This window comes from Ranitomeya variabilis, chromosome 8 (genome assembly GCF_051348905.1).
Source record: "Ranitomeya variabilis isolate aRanVar5 chromosome 8, aRanVar5.hap1, whole genome shotgun sequence".
In the NCBI taxonomy this organism is placed as follows: domain Eukaryota; kingdom Metazoa; phylum Chordata; class Amphibia; order Anura; family Dendrobatidae; genus Ranitomeya; species Ranitomeya variabilis.
In genome coordinates this window covers 38,010,862-38,028,762 of record NC_135239.1, presented here as the reverse complement: position 1 = coordinate 38,028,762, position 17,901 = coordinate 38,010,862, and the positions used below count along the sequence as shown (strand labels likewise).

Here is a 17,901-nt window from a genome sequence, read left to right as displayed (position 1 = left end):
GTATCCATGGTTATGACCGCTAGCAACTTGCTGTCACCAAAGGAGTGGTCATAACCATGGATACCTAAGCTGCTGGATTGCCCTGCACATGGGGAAAGCTACATGGCTAATCAGAAGAACATTTCTAATTGGAGGTATTTGCTAATATTATTATTGCTGCACATGCTACTTACTGGGATAGGATCTTGGAGACGGGAATACGTCTTTTAAAGACAAGCGAATGCTGAGCGCACGCTCATGTTTGTCTGTGCAGAACGAGCAGTCAGTGGCCCTTTTCCGTGGCCATGTGCTGGTCTCCTAATCTTTCTCCTTCTTACACACAGACAAAAAAGCAGCCGTGGTATAACAGCACGCTGGCATCCCGCCGGAAACGCCTTACCGCACACTTCGAAGACTTGGAGCAGTGCTACTTTTCTACCAGAATGGCTCGTGTGTCAGGTAGGAGCGCAGCGACGTCCCGCCTGTGTGTGAATTCTTCTCTAAAGGCTTTCTCCTGCGGGTCTCGCACACCCGAGAGTCACAGTCCAAGACCACCCGTGGGGTCTGCTGACCAAACTCCACTTGTATCCCTATGGGGGGGGTTCAGTTTGGATCAGGAGACCCCTTGCCAGTCTGACTTGCTATACCACCATTACCGCCAAAAATCAGCTTTTTTCTTTTCAAGTAGTGCGCCAGCATGTGGTATCGATACAAATCAAATTAGTGTGGTTTTCTAATTGCTCGTTAATGACCCCATCGTGGCCACCCTTAACCCCAATGTGAATGTTGATGGGCACCTTTAAGGGCCACGTTAGTTTCTCATGGGAAAATTGCAAAGTGTTTGGTAAAAAAAAAAAAAAGTGTGCAAATTTTGCCATTTTCCTCTTATTAAAAATCCTTTCAAATTTAATGACATTTTATTGTTCAATGCTCATAGCTTAAGTTACCGCCCACCTTTGCAGTTTTCAGTAGTGGCCATTTTCCTACCCAAGATGCACAGCATAGCTTTTTGCTATAGATCTTGTAAGCGCTGATTCGACCAGCCTTCAGTCGCCCTGGGCTCTTCTAGTGCATCATAGACAAAGCCTCCTGTACTCACAGAACCGGAGAGTATACTGTTGGGGCCAGCGGCTCGGCCATGATTTGGATCCAAACTGTCAATCATCAGGGGCGCACCGCCATCAGCATACGGAAATGGCATTTTGTCTCTCCAGGGAAAGCCTGGCTCATAGAGATGTGGAAAGCTGATAAGGAGGCACCTTAGGGTACCGTCACACAGTGAAATTTCCATCGCTGCGACGGCACGATTCGTGACGTCGCAGCGATCGTATGATTATCGCTCCAGCGTTGTAGACTGCGGTCACACTTTGCAATCACGGCGCTGGAGCGATGCCGAAGTCCCCGGGTAACCAGGGTAAGCATCGGGTTACTAAGCGCAGGGCCGCGCTTAGTAACCCGATGTTTACCCTGGTTACCAGCGTTAACGTAAAAAAAACAAACAGTACATACTCACATTCCGGTGTCTGTCCCCGGCGTTCTGCTTCTCTCCACTGTGTAAGCGCCATAGCCGGAAAGCAGAGCGGTGACGTCACCGCTGTGCTCGCTTTCCGGCTGGCAGGCGCTCACACAGTGCAGAGAAGCTGAGACGCCGGAGGACTGACACCGGAATGTGAGTATGTACTGTTTGTTTTTTTAACGTTTACGCTTGTAACCAGGGTAAACATCGGGTTACTAAGCGCGGCCCTGCGCTTAGTTACCCGATGTTTACCCTGGTTACAAGCGAACACATCGCTGGATCGGTGTCACACACAACGATCCAGCGATGACAGCGGGTGATCAAGCGACGAAAGAAAGTTCCAAACGATGTGCTACGACGTACGATTCTCAGCAGGATCCCTGATCGCTGCTGCGTGTCAGACACTGCGATATCGTAACGATATCGCTAGAACGTCACGAATCGTACCGTCGTAGCGATGGAAATTTCACTGTGTGACGGTACCCTTAGCCTTTGTTTCCCTTGTGGGGAATTTCAGTAAAGGAAGCCCCTTGTTGCATTAGGCCATTTTCCAAGCAGCCTGCAAGGGTCCATGTTTCTATAGGTAAGTAGTCAGCTGAACAGCGCCCTCTCCTGGTAGATGGGAGGAATTTATTATTCCACTGACTGCTCAGGATCCCAGCCAAACCACGGATAACATGATCTTTTCTGATTGTCGCCCATTTATCGTCCTCTGTATTTGCATTCACTTTCTCCACTGCACTTTTTACTGCTGGAAGTTGTAAGGACTAAGCAGACCCCACTGCTGCCTGATCAGCCCCTGCGAGCACTGCGTGCCTTCCGTAACCTTTGGGTAATGGGATCAGGAGAAACTTTCCCTGCTCGTGAGATTCCCATCCTGGCTGACACTGCTCTTCTTATCAGTGGGGGTCAGTCGTCCCACCGATCTGCAAATAATCAGAGGCAACAATGGAAGTATCTATTAAAGGGACATGTCAGGAGCGCGGACAGGTCCCCATTAACCCTCTGCTATTTACGGGGCACGCAGGACTTGTGTAATGTGTAAGCTTTGCTTTCTTCTGTGTTTTCACCTTTCGCCTCCTTTCTTCCCAGATGACAGTCGGACAGTGAGTCAGTTGGATGAGTTTCAAGAGTGTTTATCCAAATTCACCCGCTATAACTCTGTGCGCCCCCTCGCCACCCTCTCCTATGCCAGTGACCTGTATAATGGCTCCAGCATTGTGTCCAGGTAAGCCCGCCACGTCCGCGCGGACTGTGGGACATGACACCTGTGTTGTGCAGATCGACCCTTCTAGATCATCTTTGTGGCTGCGAATGGGTTAAATTTCTCTGTTGCTTCCAGCCCATTTGAAATTACATAATCCGCAGAATCCCATTTACCTGCACATTTTAGGCCTTAAGTGAGAGCCGCACCGTGATTTGTCACCTGCTCGCAGCAATGCTTCGCCAGAATGACAGATTTATCGCTGTTTAGCTGCCATTGGATTTTATTTACTGATTTATTATTGCAGCGTAGAAATTTTTCTCCCACGATTTATATATCTGCCTTCAGAAATCAGTGCTGACGGTTATTCCAGCTGGTGACACTTGGTGGCGCTCTTGGCACATCTTCTGTCCTGTTTGGCAGAAGAAGCCGTCAGTCTGGAAATGTCGTGTGTATTATCTGTGTGTGTGTATTATCTGTGTGTGTGTATTATCTGTGTGTGTGTATTATCTGTGTGTGTGTATTATCTGTGTGTGTATTATCTGTGTGTGTGTATTATCTGTGTGTGTGTATTATCTGTGTGTGTGTATTATCTGTGTGTGTGTATTATCTGTGTGTGTGTATTATCTGTGTGTGTATTATCTGTGTGTGTGTATTATCTGTGTGTGTGTGTATTATCTGTGTGTGTGTATTATCTGTGTGTGTATTATCTGTGTGTTTGTATTATCTGTGTGTGTGTATTATCTGTGTGTGTGTGTATTATCTGTGTGTGTGTGTGTATTATCTGTGTGTGTGTGTATTATCTGTGTGTGTGTGTGTATTATCTGTGTGTGTGTATTATCTGTGTGTGTGTATTATCTGTGTGTGTGTATTATCTGTGTGTGTGTATTATCTGTGTGTGTGTGTATTATCTGTGTGTGTGTGTATTATCTGTGTGTGTGTGTATTATCTGTGTGTGTATTATCTGTGTGTTTGTATTATCTGTGTGTGTGTATTATCTGTGTGTGTGTGTATTATCTGTGTGTGTGTGTATTATCTGTGTGTGTGTGTATTATCTGTGTGTGTATTATCTGTGTGTGTGTATTATCTGTGTGTGTGTGTATTATCTGTGTGTGTGTGTATTATCTGTGTGTGTGTGTATTATCTGTGTGTGTATTATCTGTGTGTTTGTATTATCTGTGTGTGTGTATTATCTGTGTGTGTGTATTATCTGTGTGTGTGTGTATTATCTGTGTGTGTGTGTATTATCTGTGTGTGTGTGTATTATCTGTGTGTGTGTATTATCTGTGTGTGTGTATTATCTGTGTGTGTGTATTATCTGTGTGTGTGTGTATTATCTGTGTGTGTGTGTATTATCTGTGTGTGTGTGTATTATCTGTGTGTGTATTATCTGTGTGTGTGTATTATCTGTGTGTGTTATCTGTGTGTGTATTATCTGTGTGTGTGTGTATTATCTGTGTGTGTGTGTGTATTATCTGTGTGTGTGTATTATCTGTGTGTGTGTGTGTATTATCCGTGTGTGTATTATCTGTGTGTGTTTGTATTATCTGTGTGTGTGTATTATCTGTGTGTGTGTATTATCTGTGTGTGTGTATTATCTGTGTGTGTGTGTATTATCTGTGTGTGTGTGTATTATCTGTGTGTGTGTGTATTATCTGTGTGTGTGTGTATTATCTGTGTGTGTGTGTATTATCTGTGTGTGTGTGTATTATCTGTGTGTGTGTGTGTATTATCTGTGTGTGTGTGTATTATCTGTGTGGTTGTGTATTATCTGTGTGGTTGTGTATTATCTGTGTGGTTGTGTATTTTCTGTGTGGTTGTGTATTATCTGGGTCATTCCATATCAAGTGATCCAAATATGAATATTTTTTTTACCTTACTTCTTTAGATTTTTTTTATTTTTTGTTTTTATGAAGTACAACTTTAGTTAATTACAAATTAAAAGTTTAGAATTTTTTTCTTCATCAGTTAATTTTTTACAGATTTTTAAAGTTTTGAAAAAGCATGGATTTTGGCCTGGTATGGCTTTACATTTTTTATCATATCTCGGGCTAGAATTAAGATATAGAGGTGGGAGAGGCATAATTTTTCTCAGAACGGTACCGGCTTTCATTTGATATGTCACAAGACTATGTTTCTTTATATTTTGTTTTGGAGAAATCAAATTAAATATTTTTATGCGCAATTCTGAAAAAAACGTATGTTTTAAAATTGTGAAAACATGCATGTGTGTTACTTGTGTCCTTGTTTATATTTGTACAGGGATTCAACTTGGGATCTATCACATTTGTATTTTTTTTTAAGCCTTGAATCATCTGATTTTATGTTTGTGTGAGTTTCTTCCTTTTTTCTTTTCAAATTACAACTTATTGCATTCAACATTTATATGTAACAATAAAGAAACACAAAAAACAAATACCAAAGTGCCAGAATAAATACATCTTAATCATCATAACACAACTTGCTCAGCATTTTCAACCTGAATGCATTGAACAAGCCAAAAGATTAAAGGTGATCACATCCTCAAGTGTGGTTTTCTAAATACAGTCTGATCCTAATTATATGTTAAAACAAGATTAAAAGCACCAATATTTCTACCACCTATTTATACATGGAACAATTTTTTTTCTACTACATCACTAAACATGTCATTTCTGAAGTGTTTAAGAAGAATAGTCCAGTAGTTAAATCCTCGTACTATCAAATATGAACTAATCCAACAATTAATAGTAGGTTGTTACACTGGCCTTCTATCATCAGTGTGTCCCTTCTAGTGGGTGAAATGTCATCTTGCCCATAAGCGCTCACTAGCAATGGCCGTTTCCTTCTGTGTCAGAGTATGTACTGCCTGTCATGGTGCTCGGCTCCACCTGAGTTATATCTGATTTTTGTTCACTTTTACAATGTCTGATTTTCTTGGATAGACATAGGACGGCGCTGGACCAGAAGGTGCAGAAAAGTCCTTTCTACGTCTTCATTTTCACAATCTTTGGAGAGTCCAGTAGCCGTCAGCGCTGATCATATTCACAGGTCACATCACCTGTTGTCATCCATTGCCGATCTTGTGCCGCCTTCTACCACGTCATGGACGTCACTGTCTTTATTTCCACTACATGGGATGACAGTCCGGTATTGCTGAGTCCCTGTGATGGGTTCTGCTTCCTGTAACCGAGGTTTTCACAAACTCTCCTCCTCCTCTTCGTAGTCCTGGTTTGTACAATACATGAACTGGATGTTAAGAGTATTTTTCTCCCTCCATTTGAGGAGTTGCCTGGGTGATAAGATTTGGTGTGAATACGGCCTCTGGAGGCAGGAGCTGCCGGCCTGTCATCTGCTCTGCAGTCACCGTCTACCCCTGGTCATTCTCAGCCCTAACAAAGCTTCTCCTCTGTCCTCTCCTGCTTCTATGTGGTAACATAATAAAATAATACCGTAATATCTAGCAATCATGGATTATTTGGTAAATATAGACCCCACACTGTTAGACCACAGGCTGAGCAGATCTGAGATCAAGATTTTTGAACTGACACTGTAATAGTTTTATTTTTTAAAATATGATCCCATCATGATCCCATCTTGTATTTTGGTACAGATGTGAATAGGAGCATAGCAGGCACATGTGCAGTTTTTGAAATTTTTAAATGAAACGTTTTTTTCGGAAATGCGTTTTAAAGTTTTGCGCTTGCGTTCGCATAGGTAAAATATTATCAAATATACTCTTGTGACATATCTGGTGGAAGCCTGTACAGTTCTGAGTAGAATGGTGTTTATTTTGTTTCTCTATCTCTTTTCTAGCCTGAGTTATGGGGAGAAATGTAAAGGCAGGCAACACCGAAATTCACACTTTTTCCGAACTTTGAAAATCAATAAAAAATTTAAAAAAAATCTAGAATTTTTTTTTTCTTCACATTTTGCATTCTCTGACACACTATTACCAAATAACAAAATCTCAAAAGAATTAAAAATATAGTGGTAAAAATCATTGGTTCACTTGACATGGAATGACCCATCTGTGGTTGTGTATTATCTGTGTGGTTGTGTATTATCTGTGTGGTTGTGTATTATCTGTGGTTGTGTATTATCTGTGTGTGTGTATTATCTGTGTGTGTGTATTATCTGTGTGTGTGTATTATCTGTGTGTGTGTATTATCTGTGTGTGTGTATTATCTGTGTGTTTGTATTATCTGTGTGTGTGTATTATCTGTGTGTATTATCTGTGTGTGTGTATTATCTGTGTGTGTGTATTATCTGTGTGTGTGTATTATCTGTGTGTGTGTATTATCTGTGTGTGTGTATTATCTGTGTGTGTGTGTGTGTGTATTGTGTGTGTGTATTCTGTGTGGTTGTGTATTGTCTGTGTGGTTGTGTATTTTCTGTGTGTGTGTGTCTCTGTCCTGTTTGACTGAAGAAGCCGTCAGTCTGGAAATGTCTTGTGATATTACAGGCGAGTGTGTGCATTACCCTTGTGTGCATTATCCGTGTGTGTATTATCCGTGTGTGTATTATCCGTGTGTGTATTATCCGTGTGTGTATTATCTGTGTGTGTGTGTATGGTGTGTGTATTATCTGTGTGTGTGTATTATCTGTGTGTGTGTGTATTATCTGTGTGTGTGTATTATCTGTGTGTGTGTATTATCTGTGTGTGTATTATCTGTGTGTGTATTATCTGTGTGTGTGTGTGTATTATCTGTGTGTGTGTGTGTATTATCTGTGTGTGTGTGTATTATCTGTGTGTGTGTATTATCTGTGTGTGTGTATTATCTGTGTGTGTATTATCTGTGTGTGTATTATCTGTGTGTATTATCTGTGTGTGTGTATTATCTGTGTGTGTGTGTATTATCTGTGTGTGTGTGTATTATCTGTGTGTGTGTGTATTATCTGTGTGTGTGTGTATTATCTGTGTGTGTGTGTGTATTATCTGTGTGTGTGTGTATTATCTGTGTGTGTGTGTATTATCTGTGTGTGTGTGTATTATCTGTGTGTGTGTGTATTATCTGTGTGTGTGTATTATCTGTGTGTGTATTGTGTGTGTGTGTGTGTGTATTGTGTGTGTGTGTGTATTGTGTGTGTGTATTATCTGTGTGGTTGTGTATTTTCTGTGTGTGTGTCTCTGTCCTGTTTGACTGAAGAAGCCGTCAGTCTGGAAATGTCTTGTGATATTACAGGCGAGTGTGTGCATTACCCTTGTGTGTATTATCCGTGTGTGCATTACCCTTGTGTGTATTATCCGTGTGTGTATTATCAGTGTGTGTACACTGATTTCTTTTCTGTGGGGCCCTGAGTGGGTTCAGCAAGGGGTGTGCAGAATTGGACAACTTTTTAGCTGTGTTCCTATTTTGCTTGGAGCATATACATTCACATGTCGATTATTGGGGTCTTAAACGGTACCTGTCACCCCCAAAATCGATGGTGAGGTAAGCCCACCAGCATCAGGGGCTTATCTACAGCATTCTGTAATGCTGTAGATAAGCCCCCGATGTATCCTGAAAGAGGAGAAAAAGAGGTTAGATTGTACTCACCCAGGGGCGGTCCCGGTACGATGGGCATCGCGGTCCGGTCTGGGGCCTCCTATCTTCTTCCGATGACGTCCTCTTCTTGTCTTCACGCTGTGGCTCCGGCGCAGGCGTACTTTGTCTGTCCTGTTGAGGGCAAAGCAAAGTACTGCAGTGCGCAGGTGCCGGGAAAGGTCAGAGAGGCCCAGCACCTGCGCACTGCAGTACTTTGCTTTGCCCTCAACAGGACAGACAAAGTACGCCTGCGCCGGAGCCACAGCGTGAAGACAAGAAGAGGACGTCATCGTAAGAAGATAGGAGGCCCCGGACCGCGACGCCCATCGTACCCAGACCGGGACCACCCCTGGGTGAGTACAATCTAACCTCTCTTTCTCATCTTTCAGGTAACATCGGGGGCTTATCTACAGCATTACAGAATGCTGTAGATAAGCCCCTGATGCTGGTGGGCTTAGCTCACCTTCGATTTTGGGGGTAACAGGTTCCCTTTAATAGTAAAAAAAAAAAAAAAAAGAAATACTATCCTGCACCGCATATGTCTGTTCAGTAAACTACTGTATAGAGTAGATCCCATCACATGTTTGCAGGTCCTTTCCAAGTCCATTAACGCTCTGTATGTGGCGGCTTATAATGGGTCCGTCTGTTTCATGAGCGATTTTTGCCATCAATGGAAACCTGACAGAAGAGAATAAGTGTAAAGTGTCCCAAGAGTGACAGTAAACCAGTGCTGACAACATGATTACATACATGGCGACTAATGTAAAAACCTAACACGCCACAAACTGCCGGAGATAGCAAGGTCACACGGATGACGAGGACGAGTGCTGGAAATGGAGGCAGATGAGGAGAAACACTGATTATCCAAGGAAGCCTGAGCCCCCCCATGTAGTAGTTTACAGTTTTACCCTAATGGGCATTATATGGAGGGCCTGACAACTCCCTGGAAAAATAATAGGGCGTTTACGCTTCAACTGCCCAATCCTTACATCCTCAGACATCTTCTGGGGGAGAGTCCGGAGGACCCCATACACCTCACATGGTCGGCCTGTACCCTGCTGATTGATTGCTGTGCTGTGTAGGGTCCATCGCTGATTGCTGCACATATTGGAGAGGGGGAGCCGTATTGTCCTCTAATCCTGCGAAATGTAGACTTTATGGTCGCTGCAGAGACTTTGGCCAAGGATTCCTGTGCCTGGCACCTAATCATGTCTCATCCCCGTGATTGATGTCTGAACAGTGCGGTGGTGACCTGTGTCAGACGGTGTATAAAGGAGCATACCAGGAGCAGCATCATGTCAGACACAAAGGCCTTGCACGGACCTCCTGCCGCCATGTAAACCCATCAGCACCCCGATATAGCTTGGAATGACGTGCACTTTCCTGGTTTGTGCTCTTTAAATGCCGCCGTCTGAGATTGACAGCAGCATGTAAGCAGTTGACAGCAGTATGTAAGCGGTTAACTGCAGCATGTGGAGCTCAGCTCAACTGATATTAAAGCAAATGCTGCCTAATTAGCACAGCCATCTTTTGCTGTGTTTGGTGCAGGCTCAGCCTCTGAGTCCGCTTCATACACCCGCTTGCACCAGATGTTGAGATGCGGTTAATATCGGGATGTAAAGATGCATGGACACCTGCTGACTGCGGAGGTTGAACAATCCCTGACCACTGCAAGCCGATCGGAGGGCACTTAATGACCGACCAGAATTCTGTGCACAAAAAAATATTATTCTCTGCAGCACATCCCCGGTGTCTACAGGCAACGTGCTGCTGAGAACAATGGTTTAACTCATTCTTCAGGTGATTGATATGTTAATGTAAGCCAATAATATTTTGCCTAACTGGGTCTTCACATTATGCCGGTGGTTTACTCACTGAGCGTTTTCCTTTGGAGAGAATCTGTCGTGAAGGACTGCACAGGAGGGACGGATGTTCTTCACTTGTTTGTATACCGACAGTTTAGCAGTTTGGGCTTCCTCAGGTGCTGGATCTGAAGACAAAGCAGAGACGACCCCCATAGCTGACCATATACGAGAATATTAGCTGGCCTGGGGCATTAGAGGCAGTCTGCGTGCTGGATAATTGGACTTGTGTCGCTAGGACCATGGCGGTTTCCCCAAGTCATTAGGAACGTTTTCTTCGCCTGTTTGCTCAATCTGACGCTCTCTCCTTTCCTATAATTGGAGCCCGTGAGCGACTACGCAGCAGGATCGTCTTCTAGGTTGTCACTGGAAGGCTTTGTGCAGTTCATCGCCAGGTTTCTCATGTGCGGTACACCACTCTAATCCAGCGAGATCTCATTGTAGGAAACATTGCCGGAGTAAACAGCCCTCAGTGGTTAAAAGTCAGTGCTTCTAAAATAAGTCAGTTTGTCAGTAGGCAGCAGAAAGCTTCCTGGCGCTTGAGTCTTATGTCAAGAGCCTTTGATGTATCCAACCTTGATCTCCCGCTAAAAGTGGAGGGTCAGCAACTGAAGTTGCAGAAGTGACGAGCAAGAGATTTATTTGCAAGAAAAGGAATCAATGTTGTATCTTAACAAGAATTGTCTCCTCGTGTAAGACCGCCACTCAGATGTTTTATTCCGCTAATAAGTTCCCATCTGTCATTGCCGTCCTGCGAACACTCGCTTTCACGTCTTGTTAGTACAGTAAAGGATATATATACGTATACGACTTGTTTTATGTATGATAGCGAGCGGATGGATGGAAATGAAGACCTTCTGAACCGATTCACATCCTCGTTGAGCAGGAAGAAATCCAAGATTGCAGTGATACTGCTTTTTGCAAATGAACTCCGTGTATCTGGAAGGGCAATTATCACAGTCTCCATGAATGAAATGCCAGTAAGTGGCGCTCAGTGAGCATACGTAAATAGTCTGGCGCTTCCTGATTGCGGAGTGCAGATAATATGATTGCTTGCCTGTTGTGCAGCAAACAGCACTGCTGTTAGGACTTGAAATGCATAGTCCTGATTGTGACTACCATAGCGGCTCAAACAAAAGGCTATGGGGGTCCAAACGCCATTTTTGCTCCGCTAAAGGAAGATCTGAGTACTTCTACCCCTCAGATGACCAATCAGTGGAGTTCCCACGACCAAACCCCCCTCCAATCAACTCTATTAAAACAGGGGCTTTAATGTCAACAATAAGTTAAAAATGTTTGTCCTTTAAAATATTGAATGGCTACTTAAAAAAAAAAAATTTGAAATAAACCTCCCCCAGCCAAGCAAAACCATAACCCGTAATCCCCATTTCATGCATTCTGTAAATAGTAAAAAATAATAATTTATTATAAATGAGGAATGCTGACTTGTATTGTTTAAGACTATTGTACTTGTTTTTATTATGTATACCCCTCCTCACATGTAAAGCGCCATGGAATAAATGGCGCTATAACAATAAATAATAATAATAATACATTAGCCAGAAGTATGGGACAAGTTGTGGAAGGAAATGCAACAGGATCTGACTTCACATGGTTTGTTTGTAGTCTGTTACCATGGAGACACAAAGGTTTGCATGAGAACTGAAGTCCCAAAAGAGTTGAATATATTCAAGCAAGACTCTGCCTAATTGTTGTTGTGTTCGTGAAATAAAAAGATGGTTGCAACTGTCATAGAACTGCAAAAAAAAAGTTTACAACTACAGTTGTGGCCAAAAGTATTGACACCCCTGCAATTCTGTCAGATAATACTCAGTTTCTTCCTGAAAATGATTGCAAACACAAATTCTTTGTTATTATTATCTTCATTTAATTTGTCTTAAATGAAAAAACACAAAGAATTGTCCTAAATCCAAATTGGATATAATTCCACACCAAACATAAAAAAGGGGGTGGACAAAAGTATTGGCACTGTTCGAAAAATCATGTGATGCTTCTCTAATTTGTGTAATTAACAGCACCTGTAACTTCCCTGTGGCACCTAACAGGTGTTGGCAATAACTAAATCACACTTGCAGCCAGTTGACATGGATTAAAGTTGACTCAACCTCTGTCCTGTGTCCTTGTGTGTACCACATTGAGCATGGAGAAAAGAAAGACCAAAGAACTGTCTGAGGACTTGAGAAACCAAATTGTGAGGAAGCATGAGCAATCTCAGGGCTACAAGTCCATCTCCAAAGACCTGAATGTTCCTGTGTCTACCGTGCGCAGCGTCATCAAGAAGTTTAAAGCCCATGGCACTGTGGCTAACCTCCCTAGATGTGGACGGAAAAGAAAAATTGACGAGATTTCAACGCAAGATTGTGCGGATGTTGGATAAAGAACCTCAACTAACATCCAAACAAGTTCAAGCTGCCCTGCAGTCCGAGGGTACAACAGTGTCAACCCGTACTATCCGTCGGCATCTGAATGAATAGGAGACCCAGGAAGACCCTACTTCTTACCCAGAGACATAAAAAAGCCATGCTGGAGTTTGCCAAAACTTATCTGAAAAAGCCTAAAACGTTTTGGAAGAATGTTCTCTGTCAGATGAGACAAAAGTAGAGCTTTTTGGGCAAAGGCATCAACATAGCGCTTACAGGAGAAAAAAAGAGGCATTCAAAGAAAAGAACACGGTCCCTACAGTCAAACATGGCGGAGGTTCCCTGATGTTTTGGGGTTGCTTTGCTGCCTCTGGCACTGGACTGCTTGACCGTGTGCATGGCATTATGAAGACTACCAACAAATTTTGCAGCATAATGTAGGGCCCAGTGTGAGAAAGCTGGGTCTCCCTCAGAGGTCATGGGTCTTCCAGCAGGACAATGACCCAAAACACACTTCAAAAAGCACTAGAAAATGGTTTGAGAGAAAGCACTAGAGACTTCTAAGGTGGCCAGCAATGAGTCCAGACCTGAATCCCATAGAACACCTGTGGAGAGATCTAAAAATGGCAGTTTGGAGAAGGCACCCTTCAAATATCAGGGACCTGGAGCAGTTTGCCAAAGAAGAATGGTCTAAAATTCCAGCAGAGCATTGTAAGAAACGCATTGATGGTTACCGGAAGCGGTTGGTCGCAGTTATTTTGGCTAAAGGTTGTGCAACCAAGTATTAGGCTGAGGGTGCCAATACTTTTGTCTGGCCCATTTTTGGAGTTTTGTGTGAAATGATCAATGTTTTGCTTTTTACTTCATTCTCTTTTGTGTTTTTTCATTTAAGAAAAATTAAATGAAGATAATAATACCAAAGAATTTGTGTTTGCAATCATTTTCAGGAAGAAACTGAGTATTATCTGACAGAATTGCAGGGGTGTCAATACTTTTGGCCACAACTGTATGAATGAATTAACATTTACTATGACAAATTAGCAATAAGCATCTACTTACCCTCTTAAGTGAATCAAGGAAAAAAAAAACTTTTTTTGTTTTCTACTTTCCTGCTGTGTGCCGCAGTGGTGGACATGTCATCTAAAATTACGGTTCCCAGTGTCCCTTGTGGGTTTCATACTGATCGACACAGACAGAAGAAGGCCCCTGTGAAAGAACAATGTGAGCCCTTCGCAGTCCAATAGCTCATCATAATGCACCTGCTTTGGAGGTTGAAATGGGCCCCCTTACCTCTTTGGTCCCTGTGCGGCTGCTTTGGTTACCAACACACCCCTCCCCCCATACTTTACCTGCTGAGATGCACATACCCTGTTTTATTCTGTTAGACAAGGCGAGCGGTTTTCTTCCACTCCACGCATATGTGGATTCAGCAAATTTGTGCGGCATCTGTGAAGGCACAGTCATTATTTCAACAGAAAATAACTTCTCGGCAGCCTCTTGTCATTATGAACGTCACATCTTCAGGTCAGGGGTTTTGTCGTCGCTTGTTGGTGACATAACCAATGGTGCACAGACTCGGGTGGGCAGACGCGGAGGGAATGCGGGTGGGCAGGCGCGGAGGGAATGCGGGTGGGCAGACGCGGGGGGAATGCGGGTGGGCAGACGCGGAGGGAATGTGGGTGGGCAGGCGCGGAGGGAATGCGGGTGGGCAGACGCGGGGGGAATGCGGGTGGGCAGACGCGGGGGGAATGCGGGTGGGCAGACGCGGGGGGAATGCGGGTGGGCAGACGAGGGGGGAATGCGGGTGGGCAGACGAGGGGGGAATGCGGGTGGGCAGACGCGGGGGGAATGCGGGTGGGCAGACGAGGGGGGAATGCGGGTGGGCAGACGAGGGGGGAATGCGGGTGGGCAGACCGGGGGTGCAGAAACAAAGACGCAGGTCACGTTGACCTCTGAGTGTAGCATTCGGGGGCAATTTTGGAAATTTTATATAAATTATGAAACCTGATATATTGGTATTTTGGGTAATATAGACCCCTATACTATCCCTTTTTAAAAAGCTAAATTTGGCTTCTAAATATAGGTACGGTGCCCATTCCACCACCCAACATGAGCCTTCCTCAAAGTGTTTCTCTGGTGATTCGACCTCTACATGGCATCTGCACCATTGGCCGTAACAAGGCAGATAATAGCCAATCATCCTTACGAATTTGAGTATAAATTCTGCAGACCATTCTCATAAATTCCTTTGTTAGCAGCTCTTTTTGCTGGCCGTGACCCCGGAGCTGCTCCGCACACCTACAATTCATTTCTGGATGTACTTTTAATAACGTGTTTTGTAAGATCTTGAGAACAGGATGTTACCAATGAATGAATTGTTTTATTTACAAAAGCTGCACAAATGTACCCGTCTTTTTACAGCATAGCTAATGATGATCTCTTGTATCTTCCGAGCGTTATTTCTTTTTCTTTCTTTTTTTTTTGCATGTTGCATAGCCAGAGAGAGAATGGCGTAATTGGTATGTGTACGGTACCGGTGCTTCTCTCTGCTTAACGAGATAACAAGTTACATCTTGCTTAAAGGGGATAAACTGGGAGCTGATAGCCGGCAAATCATTTTTAATGTCTTATTTCCTCCTGCTTACTGATCAGAAATATCTGTCTGCGGCTCGCTTTAGTAATTGTCCAGTCGTGTGGAGTAAATTCGCCTTCAGGTTCCATCCTCATTAGTGTAGATCTGCTTGTTTTGGAACTCTGAGAATATATAATTATTCTCTCTAGGCTACTTTTATTCACTTGCTTTGCTTTGACCCTTTTTCGACTTTCAAATGCACTAGTGTTATTTGTTATTAACGTCATTCATGTTATTAATGCTGCCAAGACTGGGGGCTGGAGCGAGGTTCCCTTTTCTTTCAAGATTAATGGGTGCCCTACTGTGAAGACCGCCAACATTGGACTGGCAGTGACGTGTGTGGTGCAGAATACCCCCACAATGTCACTGTTTTAGTGGCCCCTTCTGACTACTGTATCTCCTATTCAGGTGAACAGTTAGTTTGCACTAAAAAACATTTTGACGGCGCTGTGGTGTGCCATATATACACTGTTCACACCTGGCCGCACATGGTAACAGCAGATTGGTAGGGGTGTCGGGTGTAGGACCCCCACTGATATATTAGTGATCTACTCTAAGGATTAAAGTTAGCAATACCATTGTAGTCAGACGCCTTTTTAAAGAGGAAAATCTTATCTTAAATTGTTAAAATGTCGGTGCTTGTAAAAAATAAGCAACTTGGCAATTTTCCTGCTATAAAAAAAAATATTTTCCATTTTCAAGAACTGAGGAATTTTTAATCCTATAGTTTACTGCTCATTCCCTAGGTTACCAGCCACCTCTTCATTCTATCAGAGGTGGCCTTTTTCCTAGGCCAGGAGCACAGCGCTTACAAGCTCTCTCTTTTTTTTTTTTTTTTAAATTCCTGTATAGCTTGTGAGCGCTGGTCTGAAGCCAGACATCCATTAGTATAACGTGTATAGAGGCCTTTTATGCAATAAAACGGTCTTGAAAAGCTTTGAAAAGTCACAGTCAGCACAAAATAATTTCTCTGCCAAAGTGGGTGCAGCTGGGGTGGGACAGAGGAGGGAACAATCCCGCTGTTGAAGTTCATGACGAGCGGTGGACTTCCTTAAGGCCCCGTCTCACATAGCGAGATCGCTAGCGAGATCGCTGCTGAGTCACAAGTTTTGTGACGCAACAGCGACCTCCATAGCGATCTCGCTATGTGTGACACGTACCAGCGATCAGGCCCCTGCTGCGAGATCGCTGGTCGTGTCGGAATGGCCTGGACCTTTTTTTGGTCGTTGAGGCCCCGCTGACATCGCTGAATCGGTGTGTGTGACACCGATCCAGCGATGTCTTCACTGGTAACCAGGGTAAACATCGGGTTACTAAGCGCAGGGCCGCGCTTAGTAACCCGATGTTTACCCTGGTTACCAGCGTAAATGTAAAAAAAAAAAACCCGTACATGCTCACCATCTGATGTCCGTCAGGTCCCTTGCCGTCTGCTTCCTGCTCTGACTGAGATCCGGCCGTACAGCGAGAGCGCAGCACAGCAGTGACGTCACCGCTGCGCTCTGCTCTCGCTGTACGGCTGCTCAGTCAGAGCAGGAAGCAGACGGCAAGGGACCTGACGGACATCAGATGGTGAGCATGTACGGGTTTTTTTTTTTTACATTTACGCTGGTAACCAGGGTAAACATCGGGTTACTAAGCGCGGCCCTGCGCTTAGTAACCCGATGGTTACCCTGGTTACCCGGGTGCTGCAGGGGGACTTCGGCATCGTTGAAGACAGTTTCAACGATGCCGAAGTCGTTCCCCTGATCGTTGGTCGCTGGAGAGAGCTGTCTGTGTGACAGCTCCCCAGCGACCACACAGCGACTTACCAACGATCACGGCCAGGTCGTATCGCTGGTCGTGATCGTTGGTAAATCGCTTAGTGAGACGGGGCCTTTACACCACAGATCTTACTCCAGTCCTACACTAGAGTAAGATTTGTGGCGAGGCGCATGACAGTCTGTGCTTCGCCTGACTCATTGAGACGTGCACCTCCTAATGAATCTGGTGCCTCGCGCACCTCAATGCTAGTCTTGCCAAATTAGGTAGGGACTTAAGGTGCTTTTACACTGCACCTTTTAATGTGAATGCTTATTACTAGCAACACTTTTCACAATAAATTTAAAATTAATTTTTTTTTGTCTTGGCGTATTGCTCCATATCCTTCTTGTGAAATAGTTAAAGAATGATCCTGTCCCTTTATAAAAGTTCAGCCACAGAAAGGAGCATTTATGTAAATTCTCAGTTACACATCAATCTGAACTATGAGGAATGTTGAAAGAGATGATTATGTAAATGTATTCCCCCAAAGTTAGAAGAGCACAAAGAATCGGTGGACGGTAGAAAGCCCAAGCCTCGGGTGGACAGATCCCTTTCAGCCGCTCCTCGTTTGCAGCTCCCAGTAGAGGACATTCAGCTCCTGCTCTTTTATGTCCTTTCCTTCATATCCTAAACAGTCACTGGCAGTAAGGTCAATGTCGCAGACAGCGACTCTCCACAGGGGGCCGACCTCTAATTTGCCTTCTTTAGGACACAGCTGCCTTGGGGAACAGCTGTATTAATCACATGTGCTGGGTCACCTCTCGAGGCGCCGTCCCCACCGCCATGTGCACGGGGTCACCAGCCTTCACTTCGGGATATGTCTAGAGGGATTTTCAGTAGGACAAAGCTCTCAGGTTTAGATATTTATCAGCCAGCAAAACGTTTCTGCACTTTTACGATTTCCACAAGTAATCTGCGCTTTAGCTCTCATGTCCGATGTTCAAGGAAACTGATCTTCATAGGTGCACAAGCCGTGGAGATGCCCGCAAAGCATGACCTTCTAACCTGACCCTCATTATT

At 44.0% G+C, this 17,901-nt stretch overlaps 1 protein-coding gene across 1 annotated transcript in view; it reads left to right on the top strand.

Annotated features, from left to right (window-relative positions):
- Positions 1-17,901, top strand: part of COP1 (COP1 E3 ubiquitin ligase) — a 189,457-nt gene that overhangs the window by 45,040 nt on the left and 126,516 nt on the right. The window contains exons 10-11 of the mRNA XM_077278443.1: positions 324-438; positions 2,588-2,723. Coding sequence (XP_077134558.1) covers positions 324-438; positions 2,588-2,723 — 251 coding nt within the window. The remainder of the gene's footprint in view (positions 1-323; positions 439-2,587; positions 2,724-17,901) is intronic.